We start from the raw sequence: 21,899 nt of genomic DNA, 5'->3' as shown, positions 1-21,899 counted from the left end.
TTTGTCACATAAAATGATACAGTGTTTGCATGTAAGATACTCTCAGTATTCCTGCATAGGTTAAGTCAGCTCTAGATAACTTATACTTGATACAATGTAAATGCTATCTACGTACTTGTAGTACTGTATTCCTTAGAGAATTTTTTCCCCCAATATTTTTTGATCTAAAATTGGTTCAGTCCACATATGCATTAACCCATGAACGCAGAGGGCTGAATATTTGACAGACACTGGTTTTAACTAATACTAGCATTACATTAAAAGCTCTTTTGCCCACAGTAAATAAACTATATAAATAATAGTAGGATTTGAGTGCTGGTACTTTTTGATACAGTTTTTTAAACTGAATATACTTTATTTAAAAAAAGCATTAATTAGATGTATAATTGATATAATTTAAACGCAATAAAGCAATAAAGACAAAATGGAATTCCAACTTGTAAACTCCTTTTCAAAGAAAAGCTTTCCACATTTAAAGACTGGGAAACGGACATAAATAACACACCTTAAGGAAAAGCAAAATGCCTAAGATTTAAAAAGGGAATCGAAAGCATGTCTTCTGGAGTTAGAACAGCTAAATCTCTGGCTCAGACAATAAGCAATTGTTCTATTTATAAATAGCATCTTAGGTGAAGGAAGAAACAGGGATTCTTAAGAGTTTAGAAAGACATCCTTTTAAAGAAGTAACAGAATTTAAAGGATTAAGATGAAGTATTATTAATAAAATAATGTTACAGGGTAGGACATGTTCTTTGGTTAGACTTAGTTTTCATTTTTCTTTCTCTCTCTTTGTTTAACGTCAGTGGCAAAAGCAACAAACAAGTCAGCTGGCCAGAAGTAATCTGCCCGATTCAAGTCAAAGCACAAACTGAAAGGGCCACACCATTTCTGTTTTCTTCAGTGGTGACAAAGAAAGGCTCTTAGGCACAGAAAGAGCTGTCAGGGACTGTTAGTGATGGTGTTCTACAGCCCAGTGTCAGCTCAGCAATCACCTCACCCCTACAGACAACTCTGCATCTCATTTGCGCTCAGTCATAAGTCAGTGGCAACTCAAGGATCATGAGTTGTTGCTTTAGGAATGGAATATTTTGCCAGTATGAGTTGAAAATATTGTTAGATATCCACCTTTAAGATAAATGGAAATCACATTCAAATTTCACAAGAAAGAACTCAAACATTTCAAACACCAGAGGTGCAACTCTTAACAGGAAGTCAGTGTCTGTTGTCTGTCATCATTTCACAACTTAGCAGACAAGTAAGAACATCACATATCACTCATATATTAAAAAGATGGCGAGAGAAATTCATACCCATGGTGCGCAGTCAAGGAAAACACTGAGGAACACAGTTTTTTAGACAGAATTATTGGCGATGCTTCAAGAGCCTGCCTGTTAGCTTCTTCTAGAAAAAGGCAACTTTCACGTCAGACTATTTTGGCAACCAAATACTTCCCTTTACAAAGGCATAATATATACCCCACAGAGCCAATCATTTTTTTTTTCCCTGTTTGAAGAGTGGGTCAATGTTTAAACATCTAATCTAAGAGGCTTTATCTGATTTAATTCAGAGGGTTCTTCAAAGCCTGGCAGTCTCAGCAAGCTCATTACAGCCACAAGCATGAAATGCAGATGTCCTGATGGAATTACATCCTACCAGTTCCACACAGCAGGTCTGTCACATATTAAGCTTCTGAAACTGCACAACATCTTCTATACATGTAATGGAGTTGTCCTGTCCGATCTAGTGTCAAGTCCAGTTTTCCCAGAGAAGACGTGCACCTGCTTCTGCCCTCCACGGTCTGAGTTACCAGCCCTGCTGCAGGCCTCTGGAGGCCGCATGGTCTGGCTCCAGACTTCACACTTGGGCTGGTGCCTCGAATTCTCAGTGCCCACCCACGTCCTCGCCCCACTCAGTGTCAAGGTGGAGGCTGACAAGGCTCTTTATTGTCCTTGTCTTGCAAAGCCAGGTTAAATTTTTCTTTATGCTTAGCCTCTCAGTACTGATTTCTGGGTCCTTTTGTGTGTTTTATCTTTCTTGGAGGTGTGCCGTGTGCTGGCACTTCTAACTACCTCTGATGTCTCAGAATTGATGGAAGAGATTTAAATAGATTACTATAAATCTTTTTATTCCACCTTTCTATTTCCTCCTTAAGTCATTAGCTGTACATCCTGAAAAGGTAGAGCAATGTTTCACCGTGCATCTACAAAGAACAAAGTTACCATGCACAGCAAAACAAGCCAGGAAGTCAAGCATTTAACTATCATTTCTTTAATCTTTTTAAAATGCTTAGGACAGCTTTTATATTTCTAGTTGAAAGAAAACTTTTAGTATTTTTTCCTCAGAGTATTTGAAATCCTAAAACTTAGTGAACATCAAGTTAGCTTTCAGAGAAGACATACATAACTTGATTCCCAGGATTAAAAGAATAAACTCTGAATTATTTCGTTATAACTAAATTCTCTTCAGGTGTAGATAAACTACTCATTTTGCTATCCTGAGTGGTGCTGTATCATTCTCCTTTATATCTCATTCAGTATACAGTGTCACAAAACTGAAACTGAAAAGGCTGAGAGATAAATAATCCTCTATCAAAGAAGTATATGCCCTTTCCCACAAATACTAAAATACTGACAAATGATTTCATTCCACAATTTTCAACAATGTCCAACAATACAAAATACGAAGGACAATGTAATGCAAGATTGAAAGAAGGAAATCTGAAAAATGACCTTAAAATGATACGGAGGCATGTTTTAAGTACAATCCCAAAAGCGGGATGAAATCGACTGGAAAGAACCCACTTCTTGGACCTGACCTAATCATAGTGGAAGGAAACAACTGAAGTGCTCACGTTTCTTTACACTCAATTCTGGATAAGACGAACCAATGGTACCAGCTGACATTACTCGGTGTATGCCTGTTTCTTATCTATAAATGCCCTGTGAGGTAACTGTCATTATCACTTTATCTAGCAGGTGAGAAAACTGAAGCTTATAGGTAGGTATTAAGAGAGGCTTGACTGTGTGCACTGGTCTGATGGCCCAGTGGCTAAACCCTTGCCTTGCACGTGCCAGGATCCCATACGGGCACTGGTTCATGTTGCAGCTGCTCCACCTCCCACCCAGCTCCCTGTTATGGCCTGGGAAAGCAGTGGACCCTGCACCTGTGTGGGAGACCTGAAAGAAACCCCAAGATTTAGATCGGCTCAGCTCCAGCTATCACAGCCAGTTGGGGAGGGAGCCAGCAGATGGAGGATCTTTCTCTTTGTCAATCTGCCTTTACAATTAAAAATAAATAAATATTAAAAAAAAAAAAAAAAAAAGAATAAGCAGCAGCTTGACCATGGCCATCCAGCTCCTAAGACAGCAACAGTTACAGCCATCCATTTTCAGGTCATCACCAGCATGTCAGGTAATCATTAGTGCCGACTCAGGGCAAGGGAGGCTACATTATGGAGAAGCATAACAGATTATCCCAAAGTAGTGTCAACAGTAGCACTGTATAGCTCTCTAAGAACTCTACAGAGGGCTTTGGGAAGGAGGAATAAATAGAAAAATCACGAATTAGTTTACCTAAGCAAAAACACTTCAACTAGTTCTTCAAATAAAGAGCACCTACAATGTATTTCCTGGTTCACATATTTTTTTTTAAGTATTGGTTTTACTCATGGAAATGTTTGAATATATACACTACAGATTTTGGGCCCAGCGTGACAGCCTAGTGGTTAAAGTCCTCGCCTTGAACACACCAGGATCCCATATGGGCACTGGTGTTCTAATGCCGGCAGCTCTGCTGTCCATCCAGCTCCCTGCTTATGGCCTGGGAAAGCAGTCGAGGACGGCCCAAGGTTTTGGAACCCTGCACCCACGTGGGAGACCCAGAGGAAGCTCCTGGCTTTGGATTGGCTCAGCTCCAGCCGTTGCGGCCGCTTGGGGCCATCAGATGGAGGATCTTCCTCTCTGTCTCTCCTCTTCCATGTATATCTGACTTTCCAATTAAAAAATAATAATAAATCCTAAAAACAAAAGAAGATTGCAAAGGATGAGAATCTAATAAACCTCTATATGCATTCACAACACATCAGCACTATTTCATTCAACGTCGACTTGCCAGAAGTTGTACTTCAAACACAAAAAGCCTTTCCCTTGATTTGAAATAGCCATATCAGCATAAAAATTATAGCAAGAAAGAAAGGAATTTACTTTTCTCTGTGACTCTTCTAAAGTAGCAGAAGAGTGTTTTAAGCTTCTCTGGCTTCCTTGGTGAGCGTCCTTCAAACAACCTGAAAGAGACCAAAACCACAAGAGGGTGGGGGACAATTCAAATGGCTTAAATGACTTACAAAACACTAAATCTAGACTGCTATCAAGTAACATAAAGGAGTAATTTTTCCAGAGTTAAATTCTGTACAGAGAACTGGGAAACTGTATTGGATTCAACTGGCCTCTGGGCAAGGACTAAAACCAACTCCACCAGGTTTCCTGGAGCCGATCAGTCAGGGGGCACCCTCTCCATACCCACTCATGCATTGTGCTTCGGCACCCATCTCCCTCCAGGGGGAAGGTAGACACTCAGTCAGAGGGGACCCTCTCTACACACACTCGCCCACCCACCCATTCACTGTGCTTCAGCACTCCTCACCCTCCAGGAAGAAGGTAACATTAGTACCCCCAAGTCAAGTAGGGTCAGTCAGTTAATGCACAGCCACGTTCGCAGTGGCAGATACTATTCATAATTTATAACATTACTAGGCAGTTACGTAACCAACAAAACTGGACTCTCAGAAAAAAAAAAATCCACACTGTGTGTCTGTGGTAGAGTGCGGGTGGGGACATGCCCCAGGCAAAGCTTTGACAAGACAGTGGGACCAAGCAATCCTTGCAAATTGGGCAAATCCATTTGCCTTCTCAAAATTCCTATGCTGAATCCTCCACTTTTCTGAATTAGGAAGAGGACCTAGAAGAAAAAGAGGTCTTGGATAAGGTGGGGCCCTAACGGTACAAGATTAGTTAGCCTGTTTGTTTTTAAGATTTATTCATTTTAAGGGGCGTTTCACAGAAAGAATGGGAATGAGAGTTTCCACTCACGGCTTCCTTCCTTGAATGGCCACAATGACCAGACTAGGCTAGGAAGCTGCACCCAGTCTCCCCACACAGCTGCCAGGAGTCCAGGCATTTGGTACGTCTTTCAGTACTTTTTCAGGCATATGAGCAGAAAACTGGATTAGAAGTAGACCAACCAGGAAGAGGAAGACACACCAGAGGTCCCTCTGTGCTTTGACAGGATACACTACTAAGACAGGAAGAGGACGCTCAGCTGGAACCAAATGGGCCAGCATCATGACTGTGACCTCCAGCATGTAGAGCTATGTGAAAACACATTTCTGTTGTTTAAGCCACCCACACTAACACAGATCCTTTGGGTGGTAAACTAAACAGTATAGCTCATGTCATCTAGTTTCCAGCAATGTAGACTTGCACTACTTACTTTGAAATGATGGTGTATTGTTATTGGGAACAAATAATTCAATTTATCCTAAGGGAAGAAAAAGCAGGGCTTTGGAAACCTGTGACCCGAGTAACACACTGAAAGATTTCTAACACAAAAGCATGCTTTCTTTAGCAGTCATACAAAGACTCAGGGGCTACAAATGGAAGAGTATTCGTTCATCTGCCTCTAGTCATGTTCGTTGACTTTAAAACCAGAAACCCTCCAAGTAACGGTCTACTTTAATAAGTACCAAATTGGGTAACATTTTTCACTATTAGAAGAACAGGCCTTTGAAACTATGTAGGAAAGCTAATTCCATGCGAAGAGCCTATTGAGTCACGGAAATGAATTAGAAAAAAGAGAGGAAATGCGGATTTTCAAATGACTCTGTTTTCAATGATCTGAAATCTGTACTCAGAGTCAACTTTGGAAAAAAACAATTTATATGAATATTTATTTTCTAAAAAGACCAATAATGCTGGATATTATTTTAACCTAATCTAATCTATCTTTAAAAAACAGTTGAAAAATAGATGCGTAAAATTTTTATTCAATTACATAGTATGCTTCTAAAAATATTTAGGTTTTTTCCCCCAAAGATTTATTTTATTTATTTCAAAGACAGAGTAACAGAGCGAGAGAGAGAAAGGGAGAGACAAAGAGATCCCCCAGGGATGGCTCACTCCCTGAATGGCAGCAAACAGCCTCAGCTAGGCCAGGTTGAAGCAAGGAGCCAGGAGCTTCATTAAGGTTTCCCATGTGGGTGACAGGAGCCCAGGCATTTGGGTGATGCTCTGTTGCTTTCCCTCGTACATTAACAGGTAGCTGGACCGAAAGAGCAGCAAGCTGGGGCACAAAACAGTGCCCACATGGGATGCTGTCATCACAGGTGGCAGCTTTACCTGTTATGTCTGGATGCCCTGGATGCCGGCCCTTCTGAAATATCTAACAGATACTTAGTACTAATAAAAATATATTTAACATATACATTGTTAAAATCCAGGGCTCCATGAAGGTGCACAACTTGGCTTAGTTTCTTCTGCAATATACCAACCAGAATGATCTATTTAAATCCAATGGTAGTTGAGGTCAAAACCAATAAACATGATTTACTAAATGAATACCACAGGCTCTGTTACAAAACTCCCTTTCAGGTGTACTACTCAGTCAAGGGAAGCAGCGGCATGTACAAGCCAGCATCACTTTCTTCTGGAGATAAACTGATACACTACGCACTTCAACTGTACTAGTGCGCAGTGAGGATGAAACGGCTGCCGTTCTTACAGACTAAATCCCCACAGCAAAAAAACAGTACAGAAACAGCATCACCAGCTTCTGGATGTGGTCAGCGGCTTATACGGTTGCATAAAAGCTCACCTATTTCATAGCCCTGATGACAGGTGTTTACTCTGGGAACCTCATGCGCCTGCAGATTTATTACCCTGGCACTCCTACAGACGTTCCTGGGAAGAGTCAGGATCGCTCACTACAAATGAGCACCAACCAGGCTTTATTTTTTAGGCCCCAAATCAAAGGACGAAATGAAGCAGCATGTCAATGCTCCAAGCCTAACCTCACACCACTGTGTAACTAAATATACTTCCTCTTCCTGTATGCAGACAGGAGGAGGGACACAGTCTAGGCAGACGAAGCAAATTAAAACGAACAAACAAACAAACAAACCAAAACCAAAACCAAAACCAAAACAAACCTTATGACATTGGTTAGACCTGGCTGTTGTGAAGTTTTAAATGATATGAATAGCCATCTAAATAGAATGAATTCTCTCGGTATAGAAGAATGAAAACAGCAGAAACACAGATGCATAGCAAGGACTAATCATCAGAAGAGAGACAACCTGTAGGACAGAGTTTTGGGGCGCAGAAGGAAGATCAAGGGACTGCGGAATGGACAGGAGGCAGAGGAAGAGAGGCTGGCAGAGGACAGGACCCCAGGCGCGAGAGGAGGCCACCACCTTCGCTATCCTTGGACTCTCAAAGTCCCAGGGCTAAGGGCCAGGCTCCACGGCCTCAAAGCTCCTCTGAGTGCTAATAAAGAAGGGGTAGGTGGGGTGGGGCAAGGCTTTGGCTCAGTGGTCAAGCTGCTGCATGACAGGCTGAATTTCAGCTCTGCCTGGATTCCAGCTTCTGGCTAATACACAGCCTGGGGGAGTACCGAGGGCTGTAGGACACCCGGCCTGCACTCTCTGCCACAGCCTTGGTCCCGCCCTGGGCTCCAGTTGTTGCATGTGTGGGCTCTTCTGGTTAGTAAACACCGAACGGGTATTCTGTTTGCCTTTCAAATAAGTGACAAAAATAAATGACAATTAAAAAAAAAAAGGAACAGGGTTCAAGACAGAGGGAGGGAATAAGACAAACATATGGGGATAGAGACTTAACAGTGACACTTTACAATAGCCAAGCATTTTTTAAACTTTTCATTTTTAACACTTGTCAAATTTAGATTTTTCAGGTTCTGAGTAGGTATATTTGAAAACCTATTTTCAGTTAGCATGTGAATTTGTGCATAAATTAACTACAACCCCTTTACAGGTAAGGAAGATAATTTGGATTTACATGAATACACCTATAGATACTAAAGAAGTCAAACAGAAAATGCCAGTCAGGCAACTTTACTTTGATCTAAACAAAACAGTTTGCATCTTCAAAGGAAAAAGTCAATCAAGGGTCAGATATCTATTAACTGATGCTTTTCTTCCCATAGTTATAAAGAGAAGCCTAGTTTAATAAAATCTTTCTGTGAATGGAATACTGATAACATTCCTGGAACTGGATTCTACACACATACAGATACATTCCCTCCCTCCCTTTCTCTCTCATGCAATTTCAAGTTAAGTATTCATCCCATTAGTATATAGTGAAGCAGGCCCCAAACGCTACAACCTCTAAACAGAAGCAAGAAATAATGCAGAACCCAGCCAAAAGTTGTTGCTGGCTCTTCTGCAAGGCACTCAGCCATATGGCCTCAGCAGCATTTTCAATCTAGGGAAGAGGCAGATGTAAAAGCCTCCTGGGCTGACCACTGCTGAGACCCACAATTTATCTCTGACCATCTAGTTTCCATGCAATCTCAGAAGCATCAATGCTAATCACATTGGAGCCTTTATATGGATGCTTAGGCCAAGAAAGGCAAGCAGGGGAAAAGGTCAGGGGTATTTAACATAACTAAACAGGTCTGGAAGAACAGAATAATAAATAAAAAAGGAAGACTTATTCAATTTATTGACGTCAGCCTCCCACCACATACTCTCAGCATTTTTTTATTCAATCAACTAGCTCGCCATATCTCATTTGAAATTAAGTACACTCACATACACAGCTCCCAACTGCCAGATATTATAATCATAAACAAAGCTATGCAAAAAAGGAAACACAACAAATGCTACAAAGTCGGCTTATCAAAGGGCTCATTCCATTAGGTACCTGAGCTCTGAGGAGCCACAAGGAAGAGGACTCTGAGCTGTTCTCCATTTCTTTCTGGGTTTGAGCAAAAGGCACTGCTCAAGTCCCAGTGGGGTGAGAGTCAGGGACCCTCCTAACCCTCTTTGGCACACAAGGGTCTCTATTTAGAAGCATCCGGGGACAATCACAGCGAGTGGACATCACCCAGTCAGTGCTGTCCTCAGTACTGCTTGTGTGTCTCAGGCACTTTAAAAATGGACAAATGCATTATAGAGCTCATGGAAAATGTGCATAACAAAAAACCAATACAAATTAAAAAAAGATTTCAAAATTTTTATCACCATGAGCTGGCATTGTGGTGTAGCTCATAAAACCTCCATCTGCAACGCCAGCATCTCATATAAGCACTGGTTCACATCCCAGCTGCTCCACTTCTGATTCAGCTCCCTGCTAAAGGCTTGGGAAAAGCAGTGCAAATGAACTTTATCTTTTTTATTTTTTTAAACAATTAAATTATTTATTTTTCTTGGAAAGTCAGATATAGAGAGAAAAATCTTCCATCTGCTGGTTCCCTCTCCATGTGGCCGCTACGGCTGAAGCTGAGCTTCTTTTGGGTCTCCCATGCAGGTGCAGGATTGCAAGACTTTGGGCCATCCTTGACTGTCTTCCCAGGCCGCAAGTAGGGAGCTGGATGGGAAGTGAAGCAGCTGGGACATGAATTGGTGCCCATATCGGATCCCGGCAGATGCAAGGTGAGGATTTTAGCCACTAGGCTATCATGCTGGGACAGATGAATTATCCTTTTTTTTTTTTTTAAGATTTATTTTATTATGTTATTGGAAAGTCAGATATACAGAGAGGAGGAGAGACAGAGAGGAAGAGCTTCTATCCAATGATTCACTCTCCAAGTGGCTGCAATGGCTGGAGCTCAGCCGAAGCCAGGAGCCAGGAGTCAGGAGCCTGGAGCTTCTTCCAGGTCTCCCACGCAGGTGCAGGATCCCGAGGCTTTTGGGGCCGTCCTTAACTGCTTTCCCAGGCCACAAACAGGGAGCTGGATGGGAAGTAGGGATGCCGGGTTAGAACCGGTGCCCATATGGGATCCCAGCGTGTGCAAGGCGATGACCTTAGCTGTTAGACTACTGTGCTGGGCCCATGAACTTATTTTTAATCCCAGTTTTCCTAACCTTTGTGAAATTTCCTCATAAACCCATAATCACATCATGAGAGAGACAACTGCAGGCATCCTGTGAGGACTCCCTATCAAAAATGGAGGCTATCAAAGGCTTACCTGCTTTACTTCATTTTAATGTGCTCCTTTTCAAAAAGAATATCCACCAACCCAGAGGCCACTTTCAAATCCAGCGGATCAACACCAACTATTTATCTGGTGAGAATGGCAAGTTTAAATCCTTCATTGGTTTCTCTGGACTTACATACAACTTTGGTTCACTTAAGTAAATCAAGAATTATACTTTTCTTTATTCCCTTTATTTAAAAAACAAAGTATTCATTTGAAAGAGTTAGGGCCAGACTGAGTGCCAAGATCCTAGTTTCAACCTGGCCCATCCTGGCTGTTGTGGGTCTTTGGGGAATTAAGCAGTGAGTTGGAGATCCCTGTCTGTCAATGTCTATTTTTGCTTTCAAATAAAAATAAACAAATGAAAAAATATGAAAAATTTAGTAGTGACTTGCAAATGGCAAGTGCTTAATAATTACTGGCCACTGTTTAGGAGATATGCTCTTATGTGAAAACAATTTCAGGGCCTGAATTCAGGGGCTAATGTTGTTAAGCTGCCATTTGTTATACCAACTCTGTGCTTCTGATCCAGTTTCCAGCTAACAAAGGTACAAGGCAGCAGATGGTGGTCCAAGTGTTTGGGTGCCTGCCCCTACTGGGGAGATCCATAAAGTTCTGGGTCCCTGGCTTCACCTGTGCTCAGACCCAGCTGCTCCCTGTACCTGGGGAGTGAGTCAGGGAATGGAAGGAAGATTTCTCCCGCTGACCCCCCCCTCCTTTTTTTTTTTTTTAAGATTTATTCATGTGTTTGAAAGGTGGAGCCACAGAGAGACCCTCCTTTCACTGGCTCATTCCCTAAATGGTCCCAATGGCCAGGGCTGGGCGAGACTGAAGCCAAGAGCCCAGAGCTTTATCACAGTCTCCCATGTGGGTGACAGGAGCCCAGCCACTTGGATCATCTGCTGCTGCTTTTCAGGCACACTAGCAGGGAGACAGACTGGAAGTAGAGCAGCTGGAACTCGAACTAGTGTACATAAAGGATGCCAACATTGCGGACAGTGGTTTTAGCCTCTATGTCACAACACCGGCCCCCAATAATGAACTCTTCATGGGTAAGAGCATATGTCTGGCATTTGCTTTCAAATATTCTAGCCGGGCACAACATTGAGGTGCTGCTTGTGACACCAGAATTGCATGCTGGAGTGCTTGATCAAGTTCCAACTGCTATTAGTCCAGTTCCTTGCACCCACATCTGGGAAGGCAGTGAAAGACGGCCCAGATACTTGGGGGCTTCTGCTATCCCCCTGGGAGAGGGAGATGCAGCTGGACTTCTGGCTTTGGCCTGGCCCAGCCCTGGCCATTGTGGCCATTTGGGGAATAAACCAGCAGATTTAAATTCTGCCTCTCCCTGTTATTTTGTCTTTCAAATAAATAAAAAATTTTTTAAAAATTGCAGCTACTCCTAAAACAGGCAGGGTGGTTAGTTATGCAGGCAAAACAATACAGTAACAATAAAACGTTGGCAAGGACTAAAGTTGAGGATTAAAACAATGGTCACCACACTGCTGATTTGTATGTATTAAAACATGTTGTAAGAAAAATAATTTTTAGAAAACTGATATAATCTTAACAAAGATGATACACTGCTGTTAATGGAAAAAAACCCTATCTGTCAAATTCTTCACTTAATGCCACAAAGCCAGTTTTCCGAGGAAACTGGTAGGCATTACATCAGAGGTCTATTTTAAGGATCATCATGATAGAGGCACTAGCCAATCACTTATGCCAAAGAAACAAACCTGTACGTGGTCCTTGAGACACTGAACTCTGAAGCATCAATTAGAGCTGCTGCTTACCAAGATCAGCCACCTACTGGGACTGTCTTCAGATTTTTGGTTTTAGGAGTGTTATAAACCATACCATTCTGACAGCTTCTAGAATGATCAAAATTTTATTCCAAATATACAGAAAGACTAATTATTGTTTGGAGAATCCCACTGCCCACACAGCTTCATGTAAATAGGCAATTATATATATATATATATATATATATATATATATATAATTTAAATTGACTTTCATTGGTAAGTAGATTTACAGATAGGAGAGAAAGAAAGATTCTCCATCCGCCAGTTCATCCCCCAAGCAGTCTCAATGGCTGGAGCTGAACCATCTGAAGCTAGGAGCCAGGAACTTCCTCTGGATCTCTCACACAGGCAAAGGGTCCCAAGGTTTTGGGCTATGCTGCACTAATTTCTCAGGACACAAGCAGGGATCTGGATGGGAAGTGGAGCAGCTGAGACATGAACCAGTGTCCACATGGAATCCGGGCACTTGCAAGGTGAGAATCTAGCTATTAGGTCATCCCTGATGATTGTATTTTTAGAAAATTAAGTTTTAACTTTTCTACAAAAATACAAAATTTCACCATTTTCTTTCTGTATTAAAAATCTAAATGTGCACACGTTTTGTAGTCTTCAACTAGTGGGTACTGGTGAATCTATTTACAGTAGAAAATGTTTTCTACTAAGCCAAAAAATTATTTCATAAGGATGCTCTCTACCCAATGGTAATTCAATCCCGAAGAACTAGGTAAGTCAAAGATGAAAACTGTTAACCCTTCAAAACAAAGCATCTTGGTGTTTGGCTGTGGGGCTGGAGTGAAGGCAGCCTTCTGCTGCTAAGTGGGACCCCAGTGTGCCTATTTGGCACCAGGCTCTGCCTGTTGGCCACCCAGTGGCGAGCTCTGGGGTCTTTAGGGTATGTAATTGTTGCCTATGCACAGCCATGAATCTGGCCAGTGTGAATGTAGGTGAGTGATGAATCCGGGGTGATTTCCAGCGACGGAGTCACGGAACTTTCTGGCAAGCTTGTGGACTGAGACCTGGTGGTTTGGAGGGGAGAGTCCATAAGATCTATTTGGGGGCCCGGCGGCGTGGCCTAGCGGCTAAAGTCCTCGCCTTGAAAGCCCCGGGATCCCATATGGGCACTGGTTCTAATCCCGGCAGCTCCACTTCCCATCCAGCTCCCTGCTTGTGGCCTGGGAAAGCAGTTGAGGACGGCCCAATGCATTGGGACACTGCACCCGCGTGGGAGACCTGGAAGAGGTTCCAGGTTCCCGGCATCGGATCGGCACAGCACCGGCCCGTTGCGGCTCACTTGGGGAGTGAATCATCGGACGGAAGATCTTCCTCTCTGTCTCTCCTCCTCTGTGTATATCTGGCTGTAATAAAATGAATAAATCTAAAAAAGATCTATTTGGGCCAGACTGATTCACCAGTCCACATGGGAATCCTGAGATGGGCTGTTAGTGTAGAGCATCACTGACTGCCATATAACAGTCCATACGAAAGCTACAGCTGGGGGCCTGTCTGGCAGGGATAGGTATCAGTACCACACTGATTGATAGAACAGGGACGGGTCACATTGGGTAGGGTCAAGGCATTAACCAGCACATGAAAGAACCAGGTCCGAGGGTAGATTCTGTGGGGGAAGTGTGGATCCAACCCTGTGGAAATACAAGTACTGCTGGTTAGCTCAAAATTTGGGGTGGTGATGGGATAGGTGTGACCATGGAACCTGCCATCACTCACGGGTAAAGGAACCCACAACAGTCTGGGCAGGTCAAGGCAGCAGCACCCAAATGTGCATCCTGGAACAGGATGTGGGGTAGGCCAAGCTGCAACTGGAAGGGGGTGGACTGGGCAGGGCCGAGCAAACCTTAACTCACAAGCAAGAACAGAAATCAGGATGGAGCATATGTCATGTAGAGCTAGGCTCTTACACCAACTGGTCCGCATGAGCCAGGAATACTAGGCCAGAGCATCGAAGGCAAAGGCTGAGACAGGGGAGAGGCTAAGCAACAACTGGGTCAGAGCAACCACTGGCATGCACGTAATCTAGGGCTGGAATAGGCCCGGTTGGGGAGCAGTGAAATTACACCCTAGCTGGGTTGGGGTTCCCCCTGGTGAGTGAAGGGGCTGGAGTGGGGACTGTGTTCTGGTCTGGATATGGCTGCAATCTCCCTAGGGCTGGGCACACCTAACTGGGGTACACTTCAGCACCATCTGGGGCTCTGGAGAAACTGGGTATATGTAGGACGGATTAGGCTAGGTCTCTGCCCCTACTGAGCCATGTATGAGCAGTGTTGGGGTACGGACGAGCCTTGGCTGGGCTGAAACATCCAATAGTAAGAACCGGAATGGATTGAAGGCCAGCACGGAAAGGCTACTGTTACTGCCAGGACAGGAGGTGGACTAAGTAGTGCTGGCTCATGGACCCACCGGTATGCGCAAGATCTGGCAAAGGGAGAGGTTTTGACGGAGCAGCCTGGGCAACTCTTCTGGCAGGACACAGTCCCTGCAGGTGAGCGCAAGAACCATGATAGGGAGAAACCCAGACCAAGCAAAAGAAAGATGCCCTCTTTCCCCCACGTGCATTTGGCATAGGTCGGGGGCAGAACCAGTTCACATCATCCCTGGCGAATCCAAGCACCAGAACAGAGTAGGGATCAGGCCAGGTTCGGTCGCAACACATACCAGTGCACAGAATGCCAAGGTGAGATGACCCATTCCATATGTGGCTGCATCACCTAACCAGCACACGTGAGAACCAGAGAGGGAGGAGGCGGAGCCGGCAGGGGGGGTGTGGGCTCCCCTGCTGGACAACCACTCCCACTGGAGGGCGTCAGTTGGGATGGGGGTAGATCAGACCAGGCAGGGCTACAACACCTGTAGGCCTCACATGATCAGGAAAAAGCCAGGCTCGGCTGACTGTTTTGACTGGCGTAAGCATGAATTAGAGTGGGTGAGGGTTGGTTTGCCGCAGCATCAGCTGGTAGAGGCTGGCACTGGGGGCTAAATCTATCAAGTTAAACTCCAGAACCACCTGGAGAGTGCATGGGAGTGGAAAGGGAGTGGCCTAGTAGAGAGATATTGGGCACCTCCCTCTTGGGTTACCACTCCCACTGGAGAGCATGAAAACCAGGACAGGGGCAGGCATGGCTAGACAGAAAAGCACCTGCCAGTAAGTGTGTGGGCTGGACAGTAGGGCTCATTGGGTTGAACTAGGCTTCAATGCTCATTGACATGTATGAAAGCTGAATGGGATGTGGGACAGACTGAACAAGCCTGCAGTACATACTGGCATGCATTGGAACCAGGGTAGGGGGCAGCCCTGGTGGGGGTTTTGGGGAGTCACTCCAAACAGGCTGCAGCTCCCACTGGTCTGCAAGAGGGCCGAGTATGAAGTGGGCAGGATCAGGCTGGACTGCAACAACCATTGGTTCGTGCGGAAGACTGGCTGGAAACAGAACTGACCCAACAATTGCAACTACCAGCATGTGCATAAGCTGATCGGGTCGATGGACTGTGCCGGACCCTGTACTGGTAAGCACACACAAGAATCAGGTCTGGGATCAGATGAAGTTTCTTTGGGGATTCTTCCAACTGAACCTCTGGACTCAGTACCCCAACCATGAAGAGACTATGTCAGCAATTTAGAACTGTTGAACTATCAAAACTACTTAAGCAGGACCCTCAGAGCATGCCCCACATTGGGGACCTGGGATGGGTGGGAGGCTGGAGAGACTTCTCCCTTTGTTTCTCCCCTTATCCCAGATACAGAAAAAAAATATTACCCACTTTCCTGTAATCCTTGACCCTTTGTGCCCTAATCAACTATGTAAGATTATCAAAATAAAAATACATATTTTTGAAAAAGCATCTCTTTATTCCAAAGAATAAGATGAATAAAAATGTATTTTGGCAAGTAAGACAGCAGACTCAGAACAGAGTTTAAGTTATAGTCTTATCACTCCACTACTTTTGTAAAATTTATGTCCCTCCGTTAAGGATTTACTTAAGTTCTACAACACAAGAGACTCCATGAAAACAGCAAAAGACATGACAGAGAAGATTCCCTAAATAAATAGGCAACTGCAACAAAGCAGGTTGGTGGAGCAACAGGAAGAAAACAGGAAACAAAGGCCCACGGGGCATCAAGTACTCCAATCAGCACCGACTGGCCCTTCCCCACCACTACACTACGAAAGCACTGATTCTCCTGGCAACAGCCACACTACAGTCAAATCAGATCCCGTGTGCCACTGGCCAGTTCCCCTTTCAGTGCTTTTGGGTGGCCTAACAGGTACAGCACAGTCTGATCCTAACCTACGTCTGCAGCCTCCCCTCCTGCGGCCACAGTGGTGCTGAGTCCCTGACATGCCATGTCCTTCACACCCACCACAATGTCTTTGCAGGTGTCAGTCCTGCCTAGAACACAATCACTTCTCCTTTCCTCCTTGGCAGAAACTGTTACAGTCTTTCATACTTAGTTCAAACATGATTTTGTCAAGAAAAATTCCTTTATTAAAGTATGTCCTGGGGCCAAGCGTAACGGTTCAGTGACTAAATCCTCGCCTTGCATGTTCTGGGATCTCACATAGGCATTGGTTTGTGTCCCAGTTGCTCCACTTCCCTTCTAGCTCTCTGGCTGCGACCTGCAAAAGCAGTGGAAAATGGCCCAAAGCCTTGGGACCCTACATCCAGGTGGGAGACCCAGGACAAAGCTTCTGGGTCCTGGCTCTGGATCAGCTCTGGCTGTTACATCCAATTGGGGAGTGAATCAGTGGACGTAAATATTTTTCTCTCTTTCTCTCTGTAAATCTGCGTATCCATAAAAATTAGTAAATCTTAAGGAAAAAGTTGGGAATGTTTTGTGATTTCACAGAAAAAAAGTCCCTCCAAAATAGTGGGGCTTCCAAAGACACAAGGGAGCCAGACTAAAGGAGCCCAGTGGTCAAAGCTATAACAAAGTAGTAGCAAAATCATCAGAATCTTACATTTTAACTTGTATAATAAAGTATATCCATGACTTCAATTTAATAATAGGAAAATCAGAGCAGAGGGACAGTCCTTCCTGACAGTTCTAACTAATAAACTGAGAAGGAGGAAAGAGAAGAATCAATTCCCAAGGCTGGGTGGGCTGTGGTGGACCAAAGCCAGGAGACTGGAACTCAGTCTGAGACTCCCATTTGGGGAGCACCGAGGGGAGCACCAGGCATCACCTGCCACCTCTCAGGTGTGCATTAGCAGGAAGCTGGAAGAAGTAGGGCTGCAGTTCAAACCCAAGCACTGGGCATGTCGGCATTTTTTCTGTGTGTGTGTGCTAAAGATTTAGTTATTTTTATTGGAAAGGCAGACACACAGAGAGAGCAGATACAGAGACAAAGATCTTCCATCTGCTGGTTCACTCCTCAAGTGGCCACTACAGCCAGACCTGAGCCGATCCGAAGCGAGGAGCCAGGAGCTTCTCCAGGTCTCCCATGCGGGTGCAGGGTCCCAAGGCTTTGGCCATCCTCAACTGCTTTCCCAGGCCACAAGCAGGGAGCTGGATGGGAAGTGGAGCAGCCAGGATTAGCACCAGTGCCCATACGAGATCCTGGCACGTCCAAGGTGAGGACTTTAGCCATTAGGTTACTGTGCTGGACCCAGAATGTCAGCATCTTAAACACTTGCCAATGGCGATCTCTACATAGTGTTTTAACAAGAAAGATGGCAAGATGTTGGTCAGAAGTCCCAGTAGACAATACACCAACCAGCAGTCAGCCCACTGGTAGGACACACTTGAGAGGCACAGCTCGTGTCTGTGCCATCTCTGCCAAAAATGTAGGACTTATTTCAATAGTAAAAGTGTATCTGGTAAACCCAAATTGAGAACATTCTATAAAATAACTAAGTAATCTTCAAAAGAGCTCAAGTCATGCAAGAAAAGCAAAAAAACAACAACTACAAAAAGAAAGGTTTTCTTTTGGTTTTAAAGAAACAACAGTAGCAAGTCAAATAGAAGGCAGGAGTTTGGTACAGTGCTTAAGACACTGGCTGGGTAGGTTGTATCCCACACTGAGCTGTCTGGGTCCAAGGCACTGGGTTTACTCCTAAACCCAGCTTGGAGAAAGCAAGAACTGCTTCAAGCACTCGGATACCTGCTACCCACATGGGAGACTTGGGCTGAATTCTGCATCTTGGCTTTGGCTTCGCCCAGCTCTGGCTGTTGCAGGAATCTGGAGAGTGAATCACTGAATGAATAATTTCTCTCAAATAATTGGTTACTTAAAAAAAAAAAAAAACAAACCATCAAGTAACTGATTTTGCTACACCAATCTGTGAAGCCAAAAACACTGTCAAACACAATGCCTTTTGTTTGGTTGGTTGCTCCATGACTCCAACTTGTACTCTGAGAACTGGTTCTCACTGATCCACCTGCAGATGCCGGAGATGGCTGAGGGGAAGAAGTGGAGCAGGGGATTACACAGAATACACTAGAAGAGCGGAACACACACTCTAAGCATTTCCTAACATTTGGCCTAACAAAAAAAAAAAAGTTCACATTCTACTCAAGGATTCCATAAAGATCACTCTAAAGTGAAGAAAAAAGTAAACGGGGGGGGGGGGGGGGGAGAGAGTGGGAGTGGGAGGGAGGGGAGAAAATGACATTGGCCAAGGAGGTTCATTGACACTACAGCTGTGTGTGTAGATGACACAGAGAGTATTCATTTGGGAAAAGGGCTGAAATATGAAACTCCAACACCTTCACAACGTGTGTTAATCTCATCAAACAATCCGAGTGTCCCTTTATCTTCCTTTCAAAAACAATACTACACTGATAAATTAGTCATGTCTTCAAAGAGTCAAAGTCAGTTATCACTTTTCATCTTCAGTACATTTTTCAAGTCTCATAGGACAACCTCACTTACAAGTATGATTTCAGGTTATAAGGAATGTGGGGCATACCAGATATTTCTGTAAATAAAGCAAAAGAGGCCGATGGAATCCGGTGCCCTCAGGGGAGGAGAGCACTGACTGGGAGGACGGACAGGACAGGGGTACCGGAGTGGGGCCGACCTGAGAGAAAGTCTCCACTCTTGAATTCCTGGCTCCTAGGTCCCTAGCAAGTTCTTTGACCCATATGAACTCTACCTATGTTACCTGCAAAGTAGTACAGACAACACTTAACTCACCAAACTGCAAAGATATTAATTTTAACTACATAAAATGCTTGGTTTGTGGCAAGTCACTCAAGAAAACAAGCAAACAAACAAAAACTAGCTCCTTTCTACTCTTCTGCACTTGCACTGTTCAAAACGCGTTCTCTTAAAGACATACCGATTGAAGTTAATGTCTGGATAGCTAGAATATTCTGATTTCATCTTAGCATTTCGTCGTGGAAAAGTGCAGAAGAAAGCATTAGCTAAAAGACTGGCAATCTGCTCCTGTGACATTGTGATGGAATGATTCATCTTCTGCTTCAGGAGTGGTATTGGCTGAGAGAGGAAACAACAAATACAGACGAGAAGAGCAATAATTAGTTTAGCAATTTCCAAAGCAGAGGCACCAAATTGCATTTGCTAAATTAAGGCAGGAATAATTTCAGGCCACTCTTGAATCCTTAAATCAGCAATGCTGTTAGAGTCAAGGGCTGTTTATCAGGGATGATTGAAAAAATGTACTTGTTTGACAAACTGCAGATTTCTAATCAATGATAGTGAAGAGAGCATAAAACATTACTTATTAGTGAAAGACAAGATTGCTTTAGCAAGTAAATAAAAACACATTACCCATGAAATGAAAAATTCTAACGAAAGATGAAACAAGACAATACTGGGTTTAGCTATTATTATTTGTACTAAATTTCATCCTTCCTTATATTAAAAATTGTTGGAAAGCACGATTTTTCTATCTTAGCCCCTAATAAAATGATCTAAAGAATATAATTCTGTAAGTCTTTTCCTTTTCTATTCTGAATCACACAACTTCTTCATGAGACCCAAATCTTATTTTGTTATAGCAATGAATGGAATATGTGAAAACCATAACAAGCTGTTAAAAGAATGGTGATTCCTACATAATCAAACATTACAAATCAAGGAAGAAATACAAGACATTTCTCCTGCATATCTTTTATGTCTCAAATGTCTTCTGGATGTTCTAAACCCAAATCCACTGAGCCAAGCATTGTTTTTAGTGAGTTTTATTCCATTCTAAATGGTTAAAATATGTTTACTGACCTTCTGGTACACCTAAAGATCAACCAATAGTTTACCCATTAGTGGATTAAGCTACAAAATGCTCCATACCATGCTGAAGATGCTTTTCCGCTCCCTAAAATCCGGACCTAAGAGCACTGTGTGTCTACACTGATGTCAGAAAGGCTGCCTAGAGAGACCTGCGCTCTCAGGCCAGGATAAACATCCGAATGGCCAAGGGGAAGGCTGGGAAAGACAAGTCCAGCCCCAGTGCTGCAACAATGAATTTGTTCAGAGTAACAAGAAACATACATCACTTCTAAAGGAAAAATTCACCAGGAAGAAAGATAAGCAAAAACATAAAAGGCAAAGAGTTTCTTTTTCCAATAGTTTCCCTCCTCCACCCACCTTCAGGCCTTAGCAATCACCCATTCCAAGAAAGAGGAAATAGTGCATATTGATCTCCAATTTTCATCTTAAACATTTATTTATGACCCAGCCATGACAGGGTGCCAATGGCTTAAAGCAAACTATTACTTGATTTTGGTGAGGAATGAGCTCTTAACTCTCATTTTTAACACGCAAACATTTCTTGTCCCCCGCATAAACAGTGTAATTTTAAATAGTGTAAATGCTTTCTGCTCTTTCGCTAAGGAGTAATTTTTAAAAAATTGAAAATTGAGGAAAAGGGAGGGTGTACACTATACTGCAGAGCGCTGAGCTAGAGAAAATTACAGTGGTAACTGTGATCCAATGTATGCGACCTATTACCAAGCAACTCGCAAACTCCTGACCTACGAAACTGTGGGGGCATCGTAAAAGTGAGTGAGTTCCAGCAGCTGCCTGCAACACACAATATCCAGCCACAGACTCCGCTTCTGATCCAGTTTCATGGTAGTGTGCCTGGGAAGGCAGTGGAAGATGGCCCAAATGTCTGGGTTCCTGCTACGCATGGGGAGATGGGTTTCCAACTCCAGCCTGGTCTAACTCAAGCTCTGGGAGCCATTTGGGGAGTGAACCATTCAAAGAAAAATCTCCCTCTTGCTTCTTTAACTCTGCTTGCACATAAATGAATAAATCTTAAAACAATTTTGTGCTTTAAAAAGTAATCACATTTTAAGGTAATTTGTTAGATATATGGACACAGTCAAGTCATTCCACATGAAATGAAATACTAGATGCCTTTATTCTTAAAGGTAAAGAATGTATGTTGAACTCATTTGAGATGTATTACTTTGCAAAAGATAAGGAAGCAGTGAGTGGTAACTAAGCCATTTTGAAAATAAAATATTCTAACTCCATTAATATGTTTTGAAAAAACGATTACTTTTGAATCAGAATGTTTACACAAAAAGGAAAAAAAAGTCTAAGCATTCAAATATCAACAGTGTAAACTGAAGCTCAGAAATTGAATGTTGCATTTTTAATGTTCTTTGGCAGCATTTCCTTTAGCCTCTAACCTTTTCCATTATATAGCTAAATTACCATACTTGGCAAAATTTGCTCTCACTCCCTCTCTGACCCTGGCCACAAGAGTTGGAAGAAAATTCAACTGTGAGTCTGCAGTGAGCTGCAGAGGAAGCTTACACACACTGACCTGGGTGCAGATATCTGGCAGACACAGGGCCATTTTGACCATGTCTGGCAGAATGGACTGACACAGATGCTGAGCTTCAGCTTCTTCCAGTACCTGAAAACCGAGAAAACACGTCATGTGCATAACGAC

General features: G+C 43.4%; 1 protein-coding gene across 3 annotated transcripts in view; it reads right to left on the bottom strand.

The window, feature by feature from the left end:
- The window catches only part of PARG (poly(ADP-ribose) glycohydrolase), a 115,555-nt gene that overhangs the window by 43,483 nt on the left and 50,173 nt on the right, over window positions 1-21,899 (bottom strand). For all 3 annotated transcript variants that reach the window (XR_009246482.1, XM_058671398.1, XM_004583533.4), the window contains exons 8-10: window positions 21,771-21,863; window positions 19,314-19,471; window positions 4,203-4,282 (exon numbers count right to left, since the gene is read on the bottom strand). Coding sequence is in view for 2 of the 3 variants with exons in the window: in XM_058671398.1 (XP_058527381.1) it covers window positions 4,203-4,282; window positions 19,314-19,471; window positions 21,771-21,863 (331 nt within the window). In the remaining variant the exon portion in view is untranslated. The remainder of the gene's footprint in view (window positions 1-4,202; window positions 4,283-19,313; window positions 19,472-21,770; window positions 21,864-21,899) is intronic.

The sequence above is a fragment of the Ochotona princeps genome, chromosome 13 (genome assembly GCF_030435755.1).
Source record: "Ochotona princeps isolate mOchPri1 chromosome 13, mOchPri1.hap1, whole genome shotgun sequence".
NCBI lineage: Eukaryota > Metazoa > Chordata > Mammalia > Lagomorpha > Ochotonidae > Ochotona > Ochotona princeps.
The sequence above is the reverse complement of the archived record's forward strand: the minus strand, read 5'-3'. Positions and strand labels throughout refer to the sequence as shown.